Raw genomic sequence first — 18,668 nt, 5'->3', positions numbered from 1 at the left:
GGAAAGAATTCTACTTTCAAAGCTTCAACAATTACTTTCCTCAGTTCCCAATCGTTTATTGAGTGTTGTTAAAAGAAAAGGTGATGTAACACAATTCTAAGTCAATTATTATTTGCAAAAAAAAAAAAAAAAAGTTTATGAGTTTGAACATCAAATATGTTGTCTTTGTAGTGCATTCAACTGAATATGGGTTGAAAATGATTTGCAAATCATTGTATTCCGTTTATATTTACATCTAACACAATTTCCCAACTCATATGGAAACGGGGTTTGTACTTAGACTTCAGTTTCTGCAGTGTGTTTTTTTAAGCGTTTCTCTTATTGCTGCCTCACCATTTCCAGCTGCAGCTGCTTGTGCAGGGTAGAGTTGAGCTTCTCCTGCTGCCTGCCGTACATCTGCATGATCTCCACCACGATCCTGTCCTTGTCGTCCTCCACCGCCACGCTTCCGCCGCAGCCCGTGTCCTCCCCCGTTACCGCCGGCGACGCGGGAGGATGAGGAGGGGGAGGAGGAGTGGGGGCGTGAGCGGCTATCTTGCCGCTCAGGCTGCCGGTCTCCATGGAAACTGCCTGGGCTTGGCATTCGTGTTCGCCGGCCGAGGCGGCAGTGGCATGTTGGGATTTGGCCTCCTTGGCAGCGGTGAGGGGAGGCGACGCGTGAAGATCTGAGGAATGGCAGGGTGAGGGATGAAGTTAGAAAAATCAAATAAAATTAAAGCTGCAAGCAGCATTGGTCGGGCCCGCGTATTTGGCAGGTGCTAGTCCTAACTGTCCCAATATTTTTGTCCAGTGATAGTCCTAAGTGTCCCAATACTTTTGTCTACTTTTAGTCTGAAGTGTCCCAAGACTTTTGTCTAGTGTACCTACCTTGTCTGCATTGTGTGGGCACGTTGGTGCTTCCTGCTTTTAAGCAGCCATCTTAAAAAAACAGCAGCATCAGCGCAGCGGGTCTTTGAAGGGTCATAAAATCAAAACCGGAGCAGTTAGAAAAAAAGCGCTTCTGTCATTGTAATCACAAGGGTTCAATCTCTCTCCTGTGTTAGTTTGAAGGCGAAACGACAAACGCGCTCAGATGAGATTGTTTTTGAAGGAAGGTGACCGGTTTTTACAAAAAAACTGTTTTGAAGGGGGAATAGCAAACTTCCTGTTGATTTTTGCTGGGGATTGTCAATTTATGAAATGTAGGTCTAAGTGAGACCTACATAGAGGTTCATGTCTCTCCGACCTTCCCAGTGGGAGTTACAGGCAGTTTTGTCATTTTTTTCTTCCGAGGAGCAGTTTTTTGTGCGTTTTATTAGAGCGCAATTTTGAGATTTGGGGTTAGGTTTTTTTATTAGATCGCAATTTTTGCCAGTCCTGATGTGTGTGTTCAGTTTGGTGAGTTTTGAAGCATGTTAAGAGGGTGAAAATACAGCTCAAAGAGGCAAAAGTGACTGTTTTTAGTACTTTTTTGTCTTGAAGGGGGAATTGTCAACTTCCTGTTGATTTTTGCCCGAGAATATACTATTATGAAATCTAGGTCTAAGTCACACCTACATAAAGGTTTTTGTTTCATGTCTCTCCGACCTTCCTAGTGGGAGTTACAGGCAGTCTAGTTTTTTGTTTTCCTAGGGGGCGCTAGAGCGCAATTTTGAGTTTTGTGGTTCGGTTTTTTTATGAAAAGGCAATTTTCGCAGGTCCTGATGTGTGGGTCAAATATGGTGAGTTTTGAAGCATGTTAAGTGGGTCAAATTACAGCTCAAAGAGGCGGTCGGTATAATAATAAAGTTAAAGTAAAGTTAAAGTACCAATGATTGTCACACACACACTAGGTGTGGCGAGATTATTCTCTGCATTTGACCCATCACCCTTGATCACCCCCTGGGAGGTGAGGGGAGCAGTGGGCAGCAGCGGTGGCCGCGCCCGGGAATCATTTTGGTGATTTAACCCCCAATTCCAACCCTTGATGCTGAGTGCCAAGCAGGGAGGTAATGGGTCCCATTTTTTTATAGTCTTTGGTATGACTCGGCCGGGGTTTGAACTCACAACCTACCGATCTCAGGGCGGACACTCTAACCACTAGGCCACTGAGTAGGTCTAATAATAAAGAATAATAAAACCTTACAAATTCAATAGGTCCTTATGTCCCATTGCATAAGGACTCCCTTTGGGAGTCCTTATACAATGGGCCATGCGGGCCCTAAAAATTCAATAGGTCCTTATGTCCCATTGCATAAGGACTCCCTTTGGGAGTCCTTATACAATGGGCCATGCGGGCCCTAATAATAAAGAATAAAACGTTACAAATTCAATAGGTCCTTATGTCCCATTGCATAAGGACTCCCAAAGGGAGTCCTTATGCCCATGCGGGCCCTAATAAAGAGGAGGCGGTTGTAAGGCAGAAAACACGAGTCAGGCTGGTGCGCACTTTCGCCTACGCGCAGAAAAAAAAAGTTCACAGCTTCATCTAGTGACACAAACACTCACCCACGACTGGATAGCTATTCATTAATGAATACATGCACTAGTGGCTGTTAATGAACACAGATTGTGCAGTTGGCCCGCCTTATTTGATTGAAAACAGCACACTTGGCACCTGCATACAACTCAGCACACGCTCGCACACAGAATACACAAATAAACAGGATCAGTGGGACGAACAGAAATAGTGAAAGGTGTAGACAGAGAGGAGAGCGGTGAGGCAAGGGAGCCAGCGGGGAAGAAAAAGTGACAGCAGACTGCGGGGGAGGTGGAGAGCAGAATGAATGAATGCAAAAAATGGGAGAGGAGATGCCAGGAATACATGCTGGAGGATTCACGTGAATGATGGTATTAACACGCCCGCACTGTTGTGGGTATAACACACATGAACGCACACACATACCCTTGAAGAACAGAAAAGGAGGTCACCGGCACCCCGTTTGCTAATCAATACTGAGGGTGTACCCATAAGTCTTTAAAGGGGCCCTATTATGCAAAACTATTTTTTTTTACCTGATGGTACCTGCTTATGTGTATTTGGTATCTAGGACACTGCAAAACTGAAATCAAAGTACGATGAAATATGTCAAATAAGGCTGATATTTGCTTATTTTCTGTCTGATAAGATAATTCTTCTCACTAAGCAGATTTTATGTTAGAGTGTTTTACTTGTTTTAAATGTTTTGGTCCGAAATGATCTCAGTAAGATATTACAGCTTGTTGCTGAGATTTGATGACCTATATTGAGTAAAACATGCTTGAAACTAGAATATCAAGTGTTGCAAAGCTGTGTCATCAACACTCACAAGTATAAAACTAATTTTCTAAAGTAATCATTTCTTATTTCAAGCATGAAAAAAAAAAAATCATGATGCCGAGCGCATATCATTATGTCAAGATAATGGCACTAGCATTTACTTCATTTAAGAATATTTTTCAACATATTTTGAGCAAAAAGGTCTCTTTTTTTTCTACCAAGAAAAGTGCACTTGTTATTAGTGAGAATATACTTATTTTAAGGTATTTTTGGGTTCATTGAGGTTAGCTAATTTTTACTTGTTTTGGAAAGTCTTGACAAGCTGAATTTTCTTGTTCTATTGGCAGATAATTTTGCTTAAAGGGGAACATTATCACAATTTCAGAATGGTTAAAACCATTAAAAATCAGTTCCCAGTGGCTTATTATATTCTCAATTTATTCACAATATACTCCATAAGTGATAACAATAAAAATAAATAAATAAATAAATACTCTGTGAAGTAAGTTACATTTCATATGATGAGATGAGTAAGGTTATCTAGAAAATGAATGGATGGATGAAATAAATTCAGAATGTTTATCATGGTTCTTCTACTTTGTACTTTAAGTTTGAAGAGTTTCTTGAAGAGGATCATATTAGTACATTGTTTGATTTCTTTGCTGAGTCCATTCCATCATTTAATTCCACATACTGATATACTGAAGGTCTTAAAGGGGAACATTATCACAATTTCAGAATTGTTAAAACTATTAAAAATCAGTTCCCAGTGGCTTATTATATTTTTCGAAGTTTTTTTTCAAAATTTTACCCGTCATGCAATATCCCTAAAAAAAGCTTCAAAGTGCCTGATTTTAACCATCGTTATAAACACCCGTCCATTTTCCTGTGACGTCACATAGTGAAGCCAACACAAACAAACATGGCGGATAGAACAGCAAGCTATAGCGACATTAGCTCGGATTCAGACTCGGATTTCAGCGGCTTAAGCGATTCAACAGATTACGCATGTATTGAAACGGATGGTTGTAGTGTGGAGGCAGGTAGCGAAAACGAAATTGAAGAAGAAACTGAAGCTATTGAGCCATATCGGTTTGAACCGTATGCAAGCGAAAGCGACGAAAACGACACGACAGCCAGCGACACGGGAGAAAGCGAGGACGAATTCGGCGATCGCCTTCTAACCAACGATTGGTATGTGTTTGTTTGGCATTAAAGGAAACTAACAACTATGAACTAGGTTTACAGCATATGAAATACATTTGGCAACATGCACTTTGAGAGTGCAGACAGCCCAGTTTTCGTCAATTAATATATTCTGTAGACATACCCTCATGTCAGCAGGCCAGGGAAGCTAGGGTCGATATTCTTCTCTTGACGGTGTGAGCCAAGACATCCAGGGGGTTTAGCTCGCTCGTCTGCGGGAACAAACTTCCGCCATTGCTTGCCGTGCTACCGAGGTCCTTTGTCCCTGAATTGCTCACACACTCCGGCAGATTCAATGGGGGTCTGGCGGCAGATTTTTTTGACTTTATCGTTGGAAATGCATCTGCTTTGAATGTCGCAGGATATCCACACATTCTTGCCATCTCTGTCGTAGCATAGCTTTCGTCGGTAAAGTGTGCGGAACAAAGGTCCAATTTCTTGCCACTTTCGCATCTTTGGGCCACTGGTGCAACTTGAATCCGTCCCTGTTCGTGTTGTTACACTCTCCGACAACACACCGACGAGGCATGATGTCTCCAAGGTACGGAAAACAGTCGAAAAAAACGGAAAATAACAGAGCTGATTTGACTCGGTGTTTGAGAAAATGGCGGATTGCTTCCCGATGCTCCGAGAGCGAATATTAGAAAGGCGTTTAATTCGCCAAAATTCACCCATTTAGAGTTCGGAAATCGGTTAAAAAAATATATGGTATTTTTTCTGCAACATCAAGGTATATATTGACGCTTACATAGGTCTGGTGATAATGTTCCCCTTTAAGAAAAAAAACCCCTGGCTGTTGCACAAGTTTCTTATGACAGCAATAGACACACTTTTTAAACAGATTCGTGTATTTTGGGCGAACCGAGGAGTCCAGCAGGTGTTCCCGGGTGAATGAGAGGCCTTTTGGGGCCCTATATTGAGACAGCTTGGCGTATTTTGGTGACGGCGAGGAGTCCAGCAGGTGTTCCCAGGGAATGAGAAGCCTTTTGGGGCTCTATTTTCAGACAGTTTGGCGTATTTTGGTGTGGCCGAGGAGTCCAGGATTTGTTACCGCTCCGAGAGCGAATATTAGAAAGGCGTTTAATTCGCCAAAATTCACCCATGTAGAGTTCGGAAATCGGTTAAAAAAACATATGGTCTTTTTTTCTGCAACATCAAGGTATATATTGACGCTTACCGTATTTTCCGCACTATTAGCCGCACCTAAAAACCACAAATTTACTCAAAAGCTGACAGTGCGGCTTATAACCCGGTGCGCTTTATATATGGATTAATATTAAGATTCATTTTCATAAAGTTTCGGTCTCGCAACTACGGTAAACAGCCGCCATCTTTTTTCCCCGTAGAAGAGGAAGTGCTTCTTCTTCTACGCAAGCAACCGCCAAGGTAAGCACCCGCCCCCATAGAACAGGAAGCGCTTCTTCTTCTACTGTAAGCAACCACCCGCCCGCGTAGAAGAAGAAGAAGCGCGCGGATATTACGTTTCATTTCCTTTGTGTGTTTACATCTGTAAAGACCACAAAATGGCTCCTACTAAGCGACAGGTTTCTGGTTCATGAAAAGACGCAATCTCTCCATCCGCACACGGACTATTATTTCACAGCAACTGCCTAAAGACTTTCAAGAAAAGCTGGCTACTTTCCGTGCATATTGTAAAAACAAGATAGCTGAAAAAAAGATCCGGCCAGAGAACATTATCAACATGGACGAGGTTCCACTGACTTTTGATATTCCTGTGAACCGCACTGTGGATACAACGGGAGCACGTACGGTGAATATTCGCACCACAGGGAATGAGAAGTCATCCTTCACTGTGGTTCTAGCTTGCCATGCTAATGGCCAGAAACTTCCACCCATGGTGATATTCAAAAGGAAGACCTTGCCAAAAGAGACCTTTCCAGCCGGCGTCATCATAAAAGCTAACTCGAAGGGATGGATGGATGAAGAAAAGATGAGCGAGTGGTTAAGGTAAGTTTACGCGAAGAGGCCGGGTGGCTTTTTTCACGCAGCTCCGTCCATGTTGATATACGACTCCATGCGCGCCCACATCACGCTGGTTTTTAATATATTATTAAAGTTTGACTGACCTATCTGACTGTTTTTTTGACATTCCTTTAGCGCAGTTAGATGCGGCTTACAACACGGGGCGGCTTATAGGTGGACAAAGTTTTGAAATATGCCGTTCATTGAAGGCGCGGCTTATAACCCAGGGCAGGGCGCCTTATGGTGCGGAAAATACGGTACATAGGTCTGGTGATAATGTTCCCCAATAAAATACCCCTAATTTTTGTATTTTCCGTTTTTGTTTTTGAACACTGACATTTTGCAGTGTTCCTTAGTGTCAAAAACAAAACACAGTGTGCCACTGTTCTCTCTATTATCATCTGGGAGTGACTTTCACCACAACACGACATCCCACATGATGTCTGGGATGTCGTGTTGTGGTGAAAGTCACTCAAAACAGGACGGCTGGTGGCGGTCATCGATGGCCACAGTGCACAATAGAAGCAAAAAAAGCTATAAAAACTACAAAACATTTCAGCCGGGCGGGGAGAATGCACACTCAGCGTGTGAGGGGGTGTGGTGAGAAGAGGTTCATTTGTATCCATCAATTCCGCCTCTTAAAACGAACCATTTCAAAAAAGGGGGAAAAAAATGGCTTGAAAATAGGTCCGTAAAACAAAATCCATGCATATTTTGCACCATGTTATGTAGACTACAATGAATATAGAAACAAAATCATGATATGACCCCTTTAACTGAAGGTCAGCACGTGATTATGTGCATAGCTGCAGGCAGTGTGTGTGTGTGTGTGTGTGTGTGTGTGTGTGTGTGTGTGTGTGTGTGTGTGTGTGTGTGTGTGTGTGTGTGTGTGTGTGTGTGTGTGTGTGTGTGTGTGTGTGTGTGTGTGTGTGTGTGTGTGTGTATATGGGAGATGGGCTTCCACTGTTTACAGTAAGCACGTGTCTCCTCCATAAACATGATGTGCTTGTCTCTCCTGCTCACATTGTATGAATGCTAATGCCTAGTGCTGGCTGCTACGTGTGTGTATGTACGTCCTTTCTTTACATGGGGGAATATTTCAACATTTCATCTGCACGTGTGAGAGCTAAGCCTGATCGCCAGCACAGTAATAACTAATGACGGACATACGGTAAAGGCTCAACATTAGGATTAAGTGCACTCTTCAAAAGGCTGTTATTGGGGAAAAGGATGCCTCACAACTTGGAGATCCAGCCCTCAACACTGCAATACATCAGCAAATCTAGAGGGTTTTGCTTTTTCTTTGGCTTTTTTCAGCAAACTGTTTTTTCTGTGACGCCACCACAGAAGTCCAACATCGACAACAAATATGAAAAAGTGTGATCATAACGAGAGATGTCCGATAATGACTTTTTTTGCCGATATCCGATATTGTCCAACTCTTAATTACCGATTCCGATATCAATCGATACCGATATATACAGTCGTGGAATTGACACATTATTATGCCTAATTTTGTTGTGATGCATCAAACAATGTAACAAGGTTTTCCAAAATAAATCAACTCAAGTTATGGAAAAAAATGCCAACATGGCACTGCCATATTTATTATTGAAGTCACAAAGTGCATTATTTTTTTAACATGCCTCAAAACAGTAGCTTGGAATTTGGGACATGAGCAGAGGTGGGTAGTAACGCGCTACATTTACTCCGTTACATCTACTTGAGTAACTTTTGGGATAAATTGTACTTCTAAGAGTAGTTTTAATGAAACATACTTTTACTTGAGTATATTTATAGAGAAGAAACGCTACTTTTACTCCGCTACTTTTATCTACATTCAGCTCGCTACTCGCTACTAATTTTTATCGATCTGTTAATGCACGCTTTGTTTGTTTTGGTCTGTCAGACAGACCTTCATAGTGCCTGCGTTTCAACAAATACAGTCACTGGTGACGTTCACTCCGTTCCACCAATCAGATGCAGTCACTGGTGACGTTGGACCAATCAAACAGAGCCAGGGGTCACATGACCTGACTTAAACAAGTTGAAAAACTTATTGGGGTGTTACCATTTAGTGGTCAATTGTACGGAATATGTACTGTACTGTGCAATCTACTAATAAAAGTTTCAATCAATCAATCAAAAGTGTGAAGGAAAAAAGACAATTTTTTATTTCAACCGTACATCCCGTCAAAAGCCTAAAGACTGACCGCACAGTTCCTGTCTTCACAATAAAAGTGCCGCTCCATCGCGCCTGCGCTTTCAAAATAAGAGTCTCCGAAAGCCTGCGCAAACAAGCTAGCAAGCTACGGAGTTTGCCGCCAATGTATTTCTTGTAAAGTGTATAAAAACGAATATGGAAGCTGGACAAATAAGATACCAAAAACCAACCACTTTCATGTGGTATTAGACAGAAAGGAGGGACTTTTTTTCTCCTCCATTTGAAAACGTGGACGTTTGTCATCACTACTGTCTGATTCCAATCAATGCAAGTCATCAGAATCAGGTAATACACCAACTTATATTCTTGTCTTCATGAAAGAAAGGAATCTATATGTGTTAAACATGCATGTATATTCATTAAAACACTATTAGCATGTAAACAAAAACGGCAAAAAAAATAAATATAAATTATATACTGTATATATATATATATATATATATATATATATATATATATATATATATATATATATATATATATATATTGTCAAGACTTGGACTTAGGCGTGGTTTGTTCTCCCGTGGTGCAAATGAACATTTGGACCAGACATGGCGTGAAGGTGAAGACATTATTTATTTTACACTAACAAAGGAACAAAAAGCGCGCTCAAGGCGGAAGTACAAACTTGACTAACGAAACAAAAAGACTTGCACGTGGGCAAAAAACTATATACAAGAACAAAAGTCGCTAACTGTGGCATGAATAGAAAAAACTTACTTGACATGGCATGAAGTGCGCAGAGGTAAACAGAATGAGAAGCAGAAAGTCAGGGGTATGAATGCGGGAAGTCAGGGGTATGATGTCGCCAGGGAGACTTCCTGGCAACAATGGGTTTAAATAATAGTGACATGATTAAAGACAGGTGCGTGAGTCGTGAGGGCAGGTGAAAACTAATGGGTTGCTATGGTGACAAACAAGAGTGCACAATGAGTCCAAACGTGGAACAGGTTCTGGGTATTTGTTCTGTTGTGTTTATGTTGTGTTATGGTGTGGATGTTCTCCCGAAATGTGTTTGTCATTCTTGTTTGGTGTGGGTTCACAGTGTGGCGCATATTTGTAACAGTGTTAAAGTTGTTTATACGGCCACCCTCAGTGTGACCTGTATGGCTGTTGACCAAGTATGCCTTGCATTCACTTGTGTGTGTGAAAAGCCGTAGATAATATGCGACAGGCAGTGCCTTTAAGGTTTATTGGCGCTCTGTACTTCTCCCTACGTCCGTGTACACAGCGGCGTTTTAAAAAGTCATAAATTTAACGTTTTGAAACCGATACCGACCATTTTCAATATTACATTTTAAAGCATTTATCGGCCGATAATACCAGCAGCCCGATATTATCGGACATCTCTAATCATAACCATAGAAGAACAAATGGAGAGGATTGTGTCCGGCTACTCGGTGCAATATGACGAATACAAATAATAGAAGAAACATCAAGTGTCAAAGCCTTAGAAAACAGCACTTTTAGTCACACAAGTGCACTTGTTAAGGTGCACTTCATGTCCCTCACTTGAATTGTGTAGCGAGTTTGAAAATCGATTTAGGTTTCGGTTGAGTACAGCTGTTTGTGTTACATCACTATTATATAAAGTGGTTTACTTTACATTTGTATGGGAAAGTTAAAAGTTGACTTAACCTCTTAAGGCCCAAGCTGTTTGTTTACATGCTTTTTTTATTTCTCTTTGCTATTTGGGCTTATTGGACCCTAATTAGAATAAAAACTAAGAATCATCTTTTGATATGATGTACTTAGTCCATAAGTACACAAATGTGTACTTCATGTTTAGTGACATGCTAATTCTTATTTTTACACTTTTTTTCCCCAAATTGCATTGTATGTTGTACTCTTCTGACACCACTAGATGGCAGTATTAGTGTCCACATAAGCACATAAGACCCCAATTCAGTAGTGTACACAATTTTGGAAATAAGAGCTAAAAGGTGCTGTCCACGAATGTGCCCACTAAGCCTTTAGAGGTTTTAATTAAAAATGCAGAAAAAATAAAAATAAAAATAATTATATATATTTTTTAAAGTTACTTAAAAACGCAGGTTAAAAAAAAAAAATCTTCGATATGATTCAAATAAAAATATTCATAAAAGGCTTTTAAAAATACAGCACACGAAAATTATACAAACATCACTTAACAAAAAATAAAGCATTACACTGCAAAAAGTGAAATCTAAGTAAGATGAAATATGTCAAATAAGGGTGATATTTGCTTATTTTCTGTCTGATAAGATAATTCTTCTCACTAAGCAGATTTTATGTTAGAGTGTTTTACTTGTTTTAAGTGTTTTGCTCCTAAATGATCTCAGTAAGATATTACAGCTTGTTGCTGAGATTTGATGACCTATATTGAGTAAAACATGCTTGAAACTAGAATATCAAGTGTTGCAAAGCTGTGTCATCAACACTCACAAGTATAAAACTACTTTTTTAAAGTCATCATTTCTTACTTCAAGCATGAAAAAAAAAATCATGATGCCGAGCGCATATCATTATGTCAAGATAATGGCACTAGCATTTACTTCATTTAAGAATATTTTTCAACATATTGAGCAAAAAGGTCTTTTTTTCTACCAAGAAAAGTGCACTTGTTATTAGTGAGAATATACTTATTTTAAGGTATTTTGGGTTCATTGAGGTTAGCTAATTAGGGCCCGCATGGCCCATTGTATAAGGACTCCCAAAGGGAGTCCTTATGCAATGGGACATAAGGACCTATTGAATTTGTAAGGTTTTATTAGGGCCCGCATGGCCCATTGCATAAGGACTCCCAGAGGGAGTCCTTATGCAATGGGACATAAGGACCTATTGAATTTTTATTATTATTCTTCCGCAACTTTGCGCTGTAATTTGACCCCCTTAACATACTTCAAAACTCACCAAATTTTACACACACATCAGTAATATACGGCAAAACTTTTTATCAAAAAACCAAACCTCAAAACTCAAAATTGCGTTCTAGCGCCCCCTAGGAAAAAACAAAACTAGACTGCCTGTAACTCCTACTAGGAAGGTCGGAGAGACATGAAACAAAAACCTCTATGTAGGTCTGACTTAGACCTAGTTCTCATAATTGTATATCTTTGGGCAAAAATCAACAGGAAGTTGGCAATTCCCCCTTCAAGACAAAAAAGTACTAAAAACAGTCACTTTTGTCTCTTTGAGCTGTAATTTGACCCCCTTAACATGCTTCAAAACTCACCAAACTTAACACACACATCAGGACTGGCTAAAATTTCGATCTAATGAAAAAACCGAACCCCAAATCTCAAAATTGTGCTCTACCGCAATTTTTTAATAAAACGCTGAAAAAACTGCTCCTCGGAAGAAAAAAATGACTAAACTGCCTGTAACTCCCACTGGGAAATTCGGAGAGACATGAAACAAAAACCTCTATGTAGGTCTTACTTAGACCTACATTTCATAGATTGACAACCCTCAGCAAAAATCAACAGGAAGTTTGCAATTTCCCCTTCAAAACAATTTTTTTTTAATAAACCGGTCACTTCTTTTCAAACATTATCTCCTCTGAGCGCGTTTGTCGTTTCAGCTTCAAACTAACACAGGAGAGAGATTGAACCCTTCCAAATAAAAGTTATCGAAATAATTTTTCTAACTGCTCCGGTTTTGATTTTATGAGCCTTCAAAGAACCGCTGCGCTGATGCTGCTGCGCTGATGCTGCTGCGCTGCTGTTTTCTCAAGATGGCTGCTTAAAAGCAGGAAGCACCAGTGTGCCCACACAATGCAGACAAGGTAGGTACACTAGACAAAAGTATTGGGACAATTCGGACTAAAAGTAGACAAAAGTATTGGGACACTTAGGACTACCACTGGACAAAAGTATTGGGACACTTACTACTACCACTGAACAAAAGCATTGGGCAACTGGACAAAAGCATTGGGACACTTACACTGGACATAAGTATCGGGACACTTGGGACTAAAACTTGACAAAAGTATTGGGACACTTAGTACTAGCACCTGCCAAATACGCGGGCCCGACCAACGCTGCTTGCAGCTTTAATTTTACTTGTTTTGGAAAGTCTTGACAAGCTGAATTTTCTTGTTCTATTGGCAGATAATGTTGCTTAGTTCAAATAAAATACCCCTCATTTTTGTATTTTTTTTTTCTTATTTTAGAACACTGACTTTTTGCAGTGCACTTAAAAACAGCATGAAAAATAAAGAAACTATCGGTATACACAAGAAAGAAAAATATTCACATGTAAAACGGTGGAACAGACCTCGATTATGTCCTGTGGTGTTACGTTGTATGGGGTTTAGGTTGAAAACATAACTCAATTGTAGCTGCAATACTGACCCATGGGGGGTTCATCGGGGTGCAGCACCCGGCGCCCGTAGTGGTGTTTGAGCAGCGTTCCCAGCATCTCGGGGCTCATCTCCGTCTCCCGCCGCACTGACACGTTGGGAGCCACCATCTTATCGTACGTGTACAGGTAGTAGCTGAAAGAGAAACGGATAGAAGATTAGACACTAAAACAAACAGGTAAGTAAATACATGAGTGACCGTTTTAATGACGTGAAATTAATGTTATTTATCTCCCTATTCTTAAGTTCTCTGCATTTGGTGATTGATGGACTGACTGGGGCGTGAGATCTATTGTTGTTACTCTACTCAGAATGTCACCTTTCACATACTGTATATTAGGGATGTCCCGATCCGATATTTGGATCGGATCGGCCGCCGGTATTTGCCAAAAAATGCGTATCGGCAAGGCATGAGAAAATGCCGATCCAGATCCAGTTAAAAAAAAACTCGCTCTGTGTTTTCCAACGCACCTATTTAAATAATACATTCCACTTTTCTACTGCTCCCTAATTTCCGTTCCGCATTTTCCAGCCCACCTTCAACACATCCACAGGTCTGTGGATTCTCACGCAGTTGCTTTTAGCTGCTAGCATTACACGACAGGCTCTTCTCACTCTTTTCTGTCTCCCTCTCACAGACAGCAAGTGCACCTTCTTACACATGTCACACACTGTCTTTTCACACGTCACATACGTATACGCCCTCTCCCAGCAGAGAGGTAGCAGCATGGCTAACGTTAGCTGTGATGCTAGCGCAGCCGTGTGACCAACGTTCTCTCTAAGGTGCGCGCTTGTGCAATTACGCACTGCTCAAACGTCCTCTGCGCATAGCAATTATATGCCACGCACAAAATCAAATAAAAAAATAAGCGCATAACAATTTTCGACACACGGACACGACAGAGAAAACAGTTTTCGTCATCATTGTTCAAATATTGTAACATCTGTCGAGACGCTTATCTCCGTTCGGTGCCACACGCCCACACCATCAAAATGCAGAGGCAAAAATTTCCACATCAACACCGTATGAAAAAATTAGTGATTTTTTTTAGTTGTGATTTCCTTCTCTGCATGAAAGTTTAAAAGTAGCATATATTAATGCAGTATGAAGAAGAATGTTTTAATGTAGACATGCAAGCCTTGAAAGAAAATTTTGAAAATCAAGACTACATTTCCTGCAAATGGGTGCATTTCTACCCTATATTTTAACTTTAGATTTATTCTCATATCAAACTCTTTTGGCTGTCTTTTTGACACACCCTGGATTATAAATAATGTAAATAATTCAATGTGATTATCTTGTGTGATGACTGTATTATGATGATAGTATATATCTGATAGTATATATCTGTATCATGAATCAATTTAAGTGGACCCCGACTTAAACAAGTTGAAAAACTTATTGGGGTGTTACCATTTAGTGGTCAATTGTACGAAATATGTACTTCACTGTGCAACCTACTAATAAAAGTCTCAATCAATCAATCAAAACACATAGAATCATCATACTGCTGTGATTAAATGCATCAAGTGGTCATTCAAGGCTGAGGCAAAATATCGAGATATATATCGTGTATCGCAATATGGCCTTAAAATATCGCAATATTAAAAAAAGGCCATATCTCCCAGCCCTAGTTCAATGATGCCATTTCTGTTTGTCATGTATAATTTTGTCTATTTTGTGTTTATCCTTGAATAAACAGGTCAGTTTCTTGTTACCAACCATTGTGTATTATTCAAACTCCCCTAATTCAGCTGGCTAGTTGTTATCAAGAGTACTAAAACCCTTTTCAACATGATTCTGACAACTAAGTAGGCTAAATAACTTTAAACTTTAATACATGCTCGGATAGGCCAGTATCGGTATCGGTCAGTATCGGTATCGGATCGGAAGTGCAAAAACAATATCGCTATCGGATCGGAAGTGCAAAAACCTGGATCGGGACATCCCTACTGTATATACCGTATTTTTCGGAGTATAAGTCGCACCTGCCGAAAATGCATAATAAAGAAGGAAAAAAACATATATAAGTCGCACTGGAGCCCGGCCAAACTATGAAAAAAACTGCGACTTATAGTCCGAAAAACACGGTACACATATAAATACATATATACATACACACATACATACAGTCGTGTAAAGCAGTGGTCCCCAACCTTTTTGTGGCTACGGACCGGTCAACGCTTGAAAATTTGTCCCACGGACCGGTGGGGGGTTTATGGTATTTTTTTTTTTGTCATAAAGAAATACAATCATGTGTGCTTACGGACTGTATCCCTGTAGACCAGGGGTTGGCAACCCGCGGCTCTTTGATCACTCTGATGCGGCTCAGCAGCTTACTTGCTGAACCCCCCAATTTTCCCGTGAGACTTCCGGATTTCAGTGCCTCACGCAGAAAACTCCCGGGATTAATATTCACCGATTTTCACCCTTATGGCTATAATAAGGGCGTGCCATGATGGTACAACATTTGACGCCCTCTACAATCTGTATTACCAGAGTGCCAGCCCAACACTTGTTATACAATATACATCTTCTGCTTGCACACGTACGTGACAGCAAGGCATACTTGGTCAACAGGAACACAGGTTACACTGACGGTGGCCATATAAAACAACTTTAACACTCTTACTAATAATGCGCCACACTTTGAACCAAAACCAAACAAGAATGACAAACACATTTCGGGAGAACATCTGCACCTTAACACAACAGAACAAACACCCAGAATCCCATGACTCTTCCGGGCTACATTATACACCCCTGCTACCACCAAACCCCGCCCCCACCCCAACCCTGCTCCCTCACACATCAACCCCCCCTCTGTGCGTCAGTTGAGGTGGGCGGGGTTTGGTGGGGGGTGGGGGGGTGTATAATGTATCCCGGAAGAGTTAGGGCTGCATGGGATTCTGGGTATTTGTCCTGTTGTGTTTATGTATGCCTTGCTGTCAACTACGTGAGCAAGCGGAAGCCCCATAAAACGTGTGGCTGATCAGGCACTCTGGCAATAGTGGGTGCTATATGCTGTACCATCACGGCACGCATGACGCTGACAAGCGCCATTCATTTAAAACCCGCGTGCCGCACCAGCTTTCAAATTCCGTGTCTGAGACCCCTGGTTTATACATAGCACAAAGCAAAAAAAAAAAAAAAATTGTATGCAGTGTTAATTTATTTAAAATTTCAAAAAAAATTTGCGGCTCCCATTGTTTTCTATAATTTGTGGAACTGGTCAAAATGGCTCTTTGACTGGTAAAGGTTGCCGACCCCTGCTGTAGACTGTATTGATCTATATTGATATATAATGTATATATTGTGTTTTTTATGTTGATTTAATAAAAAATAAAAAAATGTAATTTATTATTTTTTTAATTTCTTGTGCGGCCCGGTACCATTCGGTCCGCGGACCGGTACCGTGTGTGTAAATATATATATTTCATTCTGCATGACCTATGGGCATGCTGAAGCGCCTTAACAGGAGAACAGTCTTGCCAAGTGTTTAAGTGGAGTTAGGAAGGTTCAAAAAAGAAAAGAGAACACAGCACAGGAATATGGATAGGTCTTATCTTGTGTTTACACCAGCTCCGCCTAAACAAACCTTGGGCTTATCACAAATGTCCAGGTGGCGGGTATGAAAGAGAGAGAGAAAGAGAGATAATGCCAGGAGATGCAGAGAGGCCAGTGGTCACTGATCTTTTTGGCATGGAGGGAGGAGAATGAACCTCCCCCACAAACTGTTCCCCTCCAGACAGAGCTTTGGCTGGCACTGGGAACTAGGTTAAGCATGACAGCTCAGTGGTGTTCTTTAAATCTTTGTCTCGCTCTCTCCTCAATCCACAACAGCTTAACTTGAAACGCCAAAAGAAAGGAAGGAATAGCGTAAATGCCCGGACTGGTAGTCGACAGGTGCACGCTAATGCACGCCGCCAGTCGTCCCGACAAGAGACCGAGTGCTGCGGAGCCAATGATTACGGCTCACTGCTGCTACAAACTGGTGCGGACTGGTTCTTGGGTGGAATAGCTGTCATGTGGCACTGTTGGGTTTGAGCCGCATGTGAGATCTCATCCTGCCAATTTGTCTGGTTTTGATGTCTGCGGGTTACCACGTCTGTCACATGCAGGCAACGGCGCCCCAAGGCCATCTTTTTACAATTTTTAATCTGGCCCAGATTATAGTCACATACAAGAGGATGGTGGCATGAAGGTCAAAAAGAGTAGCCCGTTTCACAAACAAAACATATATTCGCTAAGGGTGTAACGGTACGTGTATTTGTATTGAACCGTTTCGGTACGGGGGTTTCGGTTCGGTTCGGAGGTGTACCGAACGAGTTTCCACACGGACATATTAAGTAGCGTAACGCACGTTGTGTAAACAATGCACACCGAGGCACAACACACAGCATGCTAACAACGACCGGGCTAGGATAGACTCTTTTCACTGGACATGTCCTCTTTTGCGTCGCTGTCAGGGCGGAGTTTCTTAAATGCCTCAAATGTCCGGCATTTTGAGTTATGGTTGCATGTATTTTCAATGTACGTTCAGGGTTAAGAAGGGGTTAAAAACAAAACAAATTGTGTGCGCAGCAGCATTGGTGAGGGAGGGGCAGAGACAGAGAGAGAGAGAGAGAGTTATGATAAACGCGCATGCGTCGCCAGGCTCTGCTTTTTATCCATGGATTTATCACATTTAATTTTTTTATTATCTATAGCAGGTGTGTCAAAAGTGTGCCCCGGAGGCCATTTGCGGCCCACAGCTAATGTTTTAAAGGCCCACGGCACATTCTAAAAATACTATTAAAATAAACAAAAACATAACAAAAGTGAAATAAAGAAGCTTAAAGGTTAAATGTAATTTAGAAAAAGTTGCAATGTTGACTAATAAAACAAAGCTGTTTTTTTTCTTTCAAACTGTCATTGCTCAAAACATAATATTGAATCAAAATCAATGTTATTATGAATTATTGACCTATCCAAGTTTCCCATTACTTCACATCAAATATTCCACCAAGAAAAATATTTTTGGTGGAAGATTTTGCAGATTTGGTAAATAAATAACGCAAAAATGTATATTTTGTTGTTTTCTTACCGTACCGAAAATGAACCGAACCGTGACCTCTGAACCGAGGTACGTACCGAACCGAAATTTTTGTGTACCGTTACAATTATTCGTCCGTGTCTGTGCTACAGACAGAACACAGCAAAGCGAGAAACTGCGACAAAGGCAATCACATAATAAGATGCATGATCACGTCTGGTATGACATGTAAGGCCTTTTTTACACGGAGACAGCTAGCAAAGAACAGTTTGTTTCCTTGCGTTTTTAAAGGTTTGAGGTCCGAAAGCCAGCTCCAGCTCGTGGTGCCCAAGACCAGACTTAAAACCAGGGGAGACAGGGTCGGCCCTAAGCTCTTGAACACTCTGCCCCTCCATGTTCCAACTGCTCCCACAGGGAGTGTTTTAAGTCTCGTCTTAAGACCCACTTTTATTCTTTGGCTTTTAACACTACGTGAGTTGTGTGGTCCTCTGTGTTTTTAAAATGTTGATTTCTAGTGTGAGAGTCCAGTCCATAGTGGATCTAACATAATAGTGAGAGTCCAGTCCATAGTGGATCTAACATAATATTGTGAGATTTATTGTTTTAATTGGTTTTACCCTTTAAAATCGTTTTTAATCATTTTTTTTTAATCTTTATTGT

General features: G+C 40.9%; 1 protein-coding gene across 1 annotated transcript in view; it reads right to left on the bottom strand.

Moving 5' to 3' along the window:
* The window catches only part of skila (SKI-like proto-oncogene a), a 114,796-nt gene that overhangs the window by 10,537 nt on the left and 85,591 nt on the right, over nucleotides 1–18,668 (bottom strand). Inside the window, exons 4-5 of the mRNA XM_061978796.2 lie at nucleotides 12,965–13,107; nucleotides 334–665 (exon numbers count right to left, since the gene is read on the bottom strand). Of these exons, the coding sequence (XP_061834780.1) occupies nucleotides 334–665; nucleotides 12,965–13,107 (475 nt within the window). The remainder of the gene's footprint in view (nucleotides 1–333; nucleotides 666–12,964; nucleotides 13,108–18,668) is intronic.

This window comes from Nerophis lumbriciformis, linkage group LG19, assembly GCF_033978685.3.
Source record: "Nerophis lumbriciformis linkage group LG19, RoL_Nlum_v2.1, whole genome shotgun sequence".
Taxonomy (NCBI): domain Eukaryota; kingdom Metazoa; phylum Chordata; class Actinopteri; order Syngnathiformes; family Syngnathidae; genus Nerophis; species Nerophis lumbriciformis.
The sequence above is the reverse complement of the archived record's forward strand: the minus strand, read 5'-3'. Positions and strand labels throughout refer to the sequence as shown.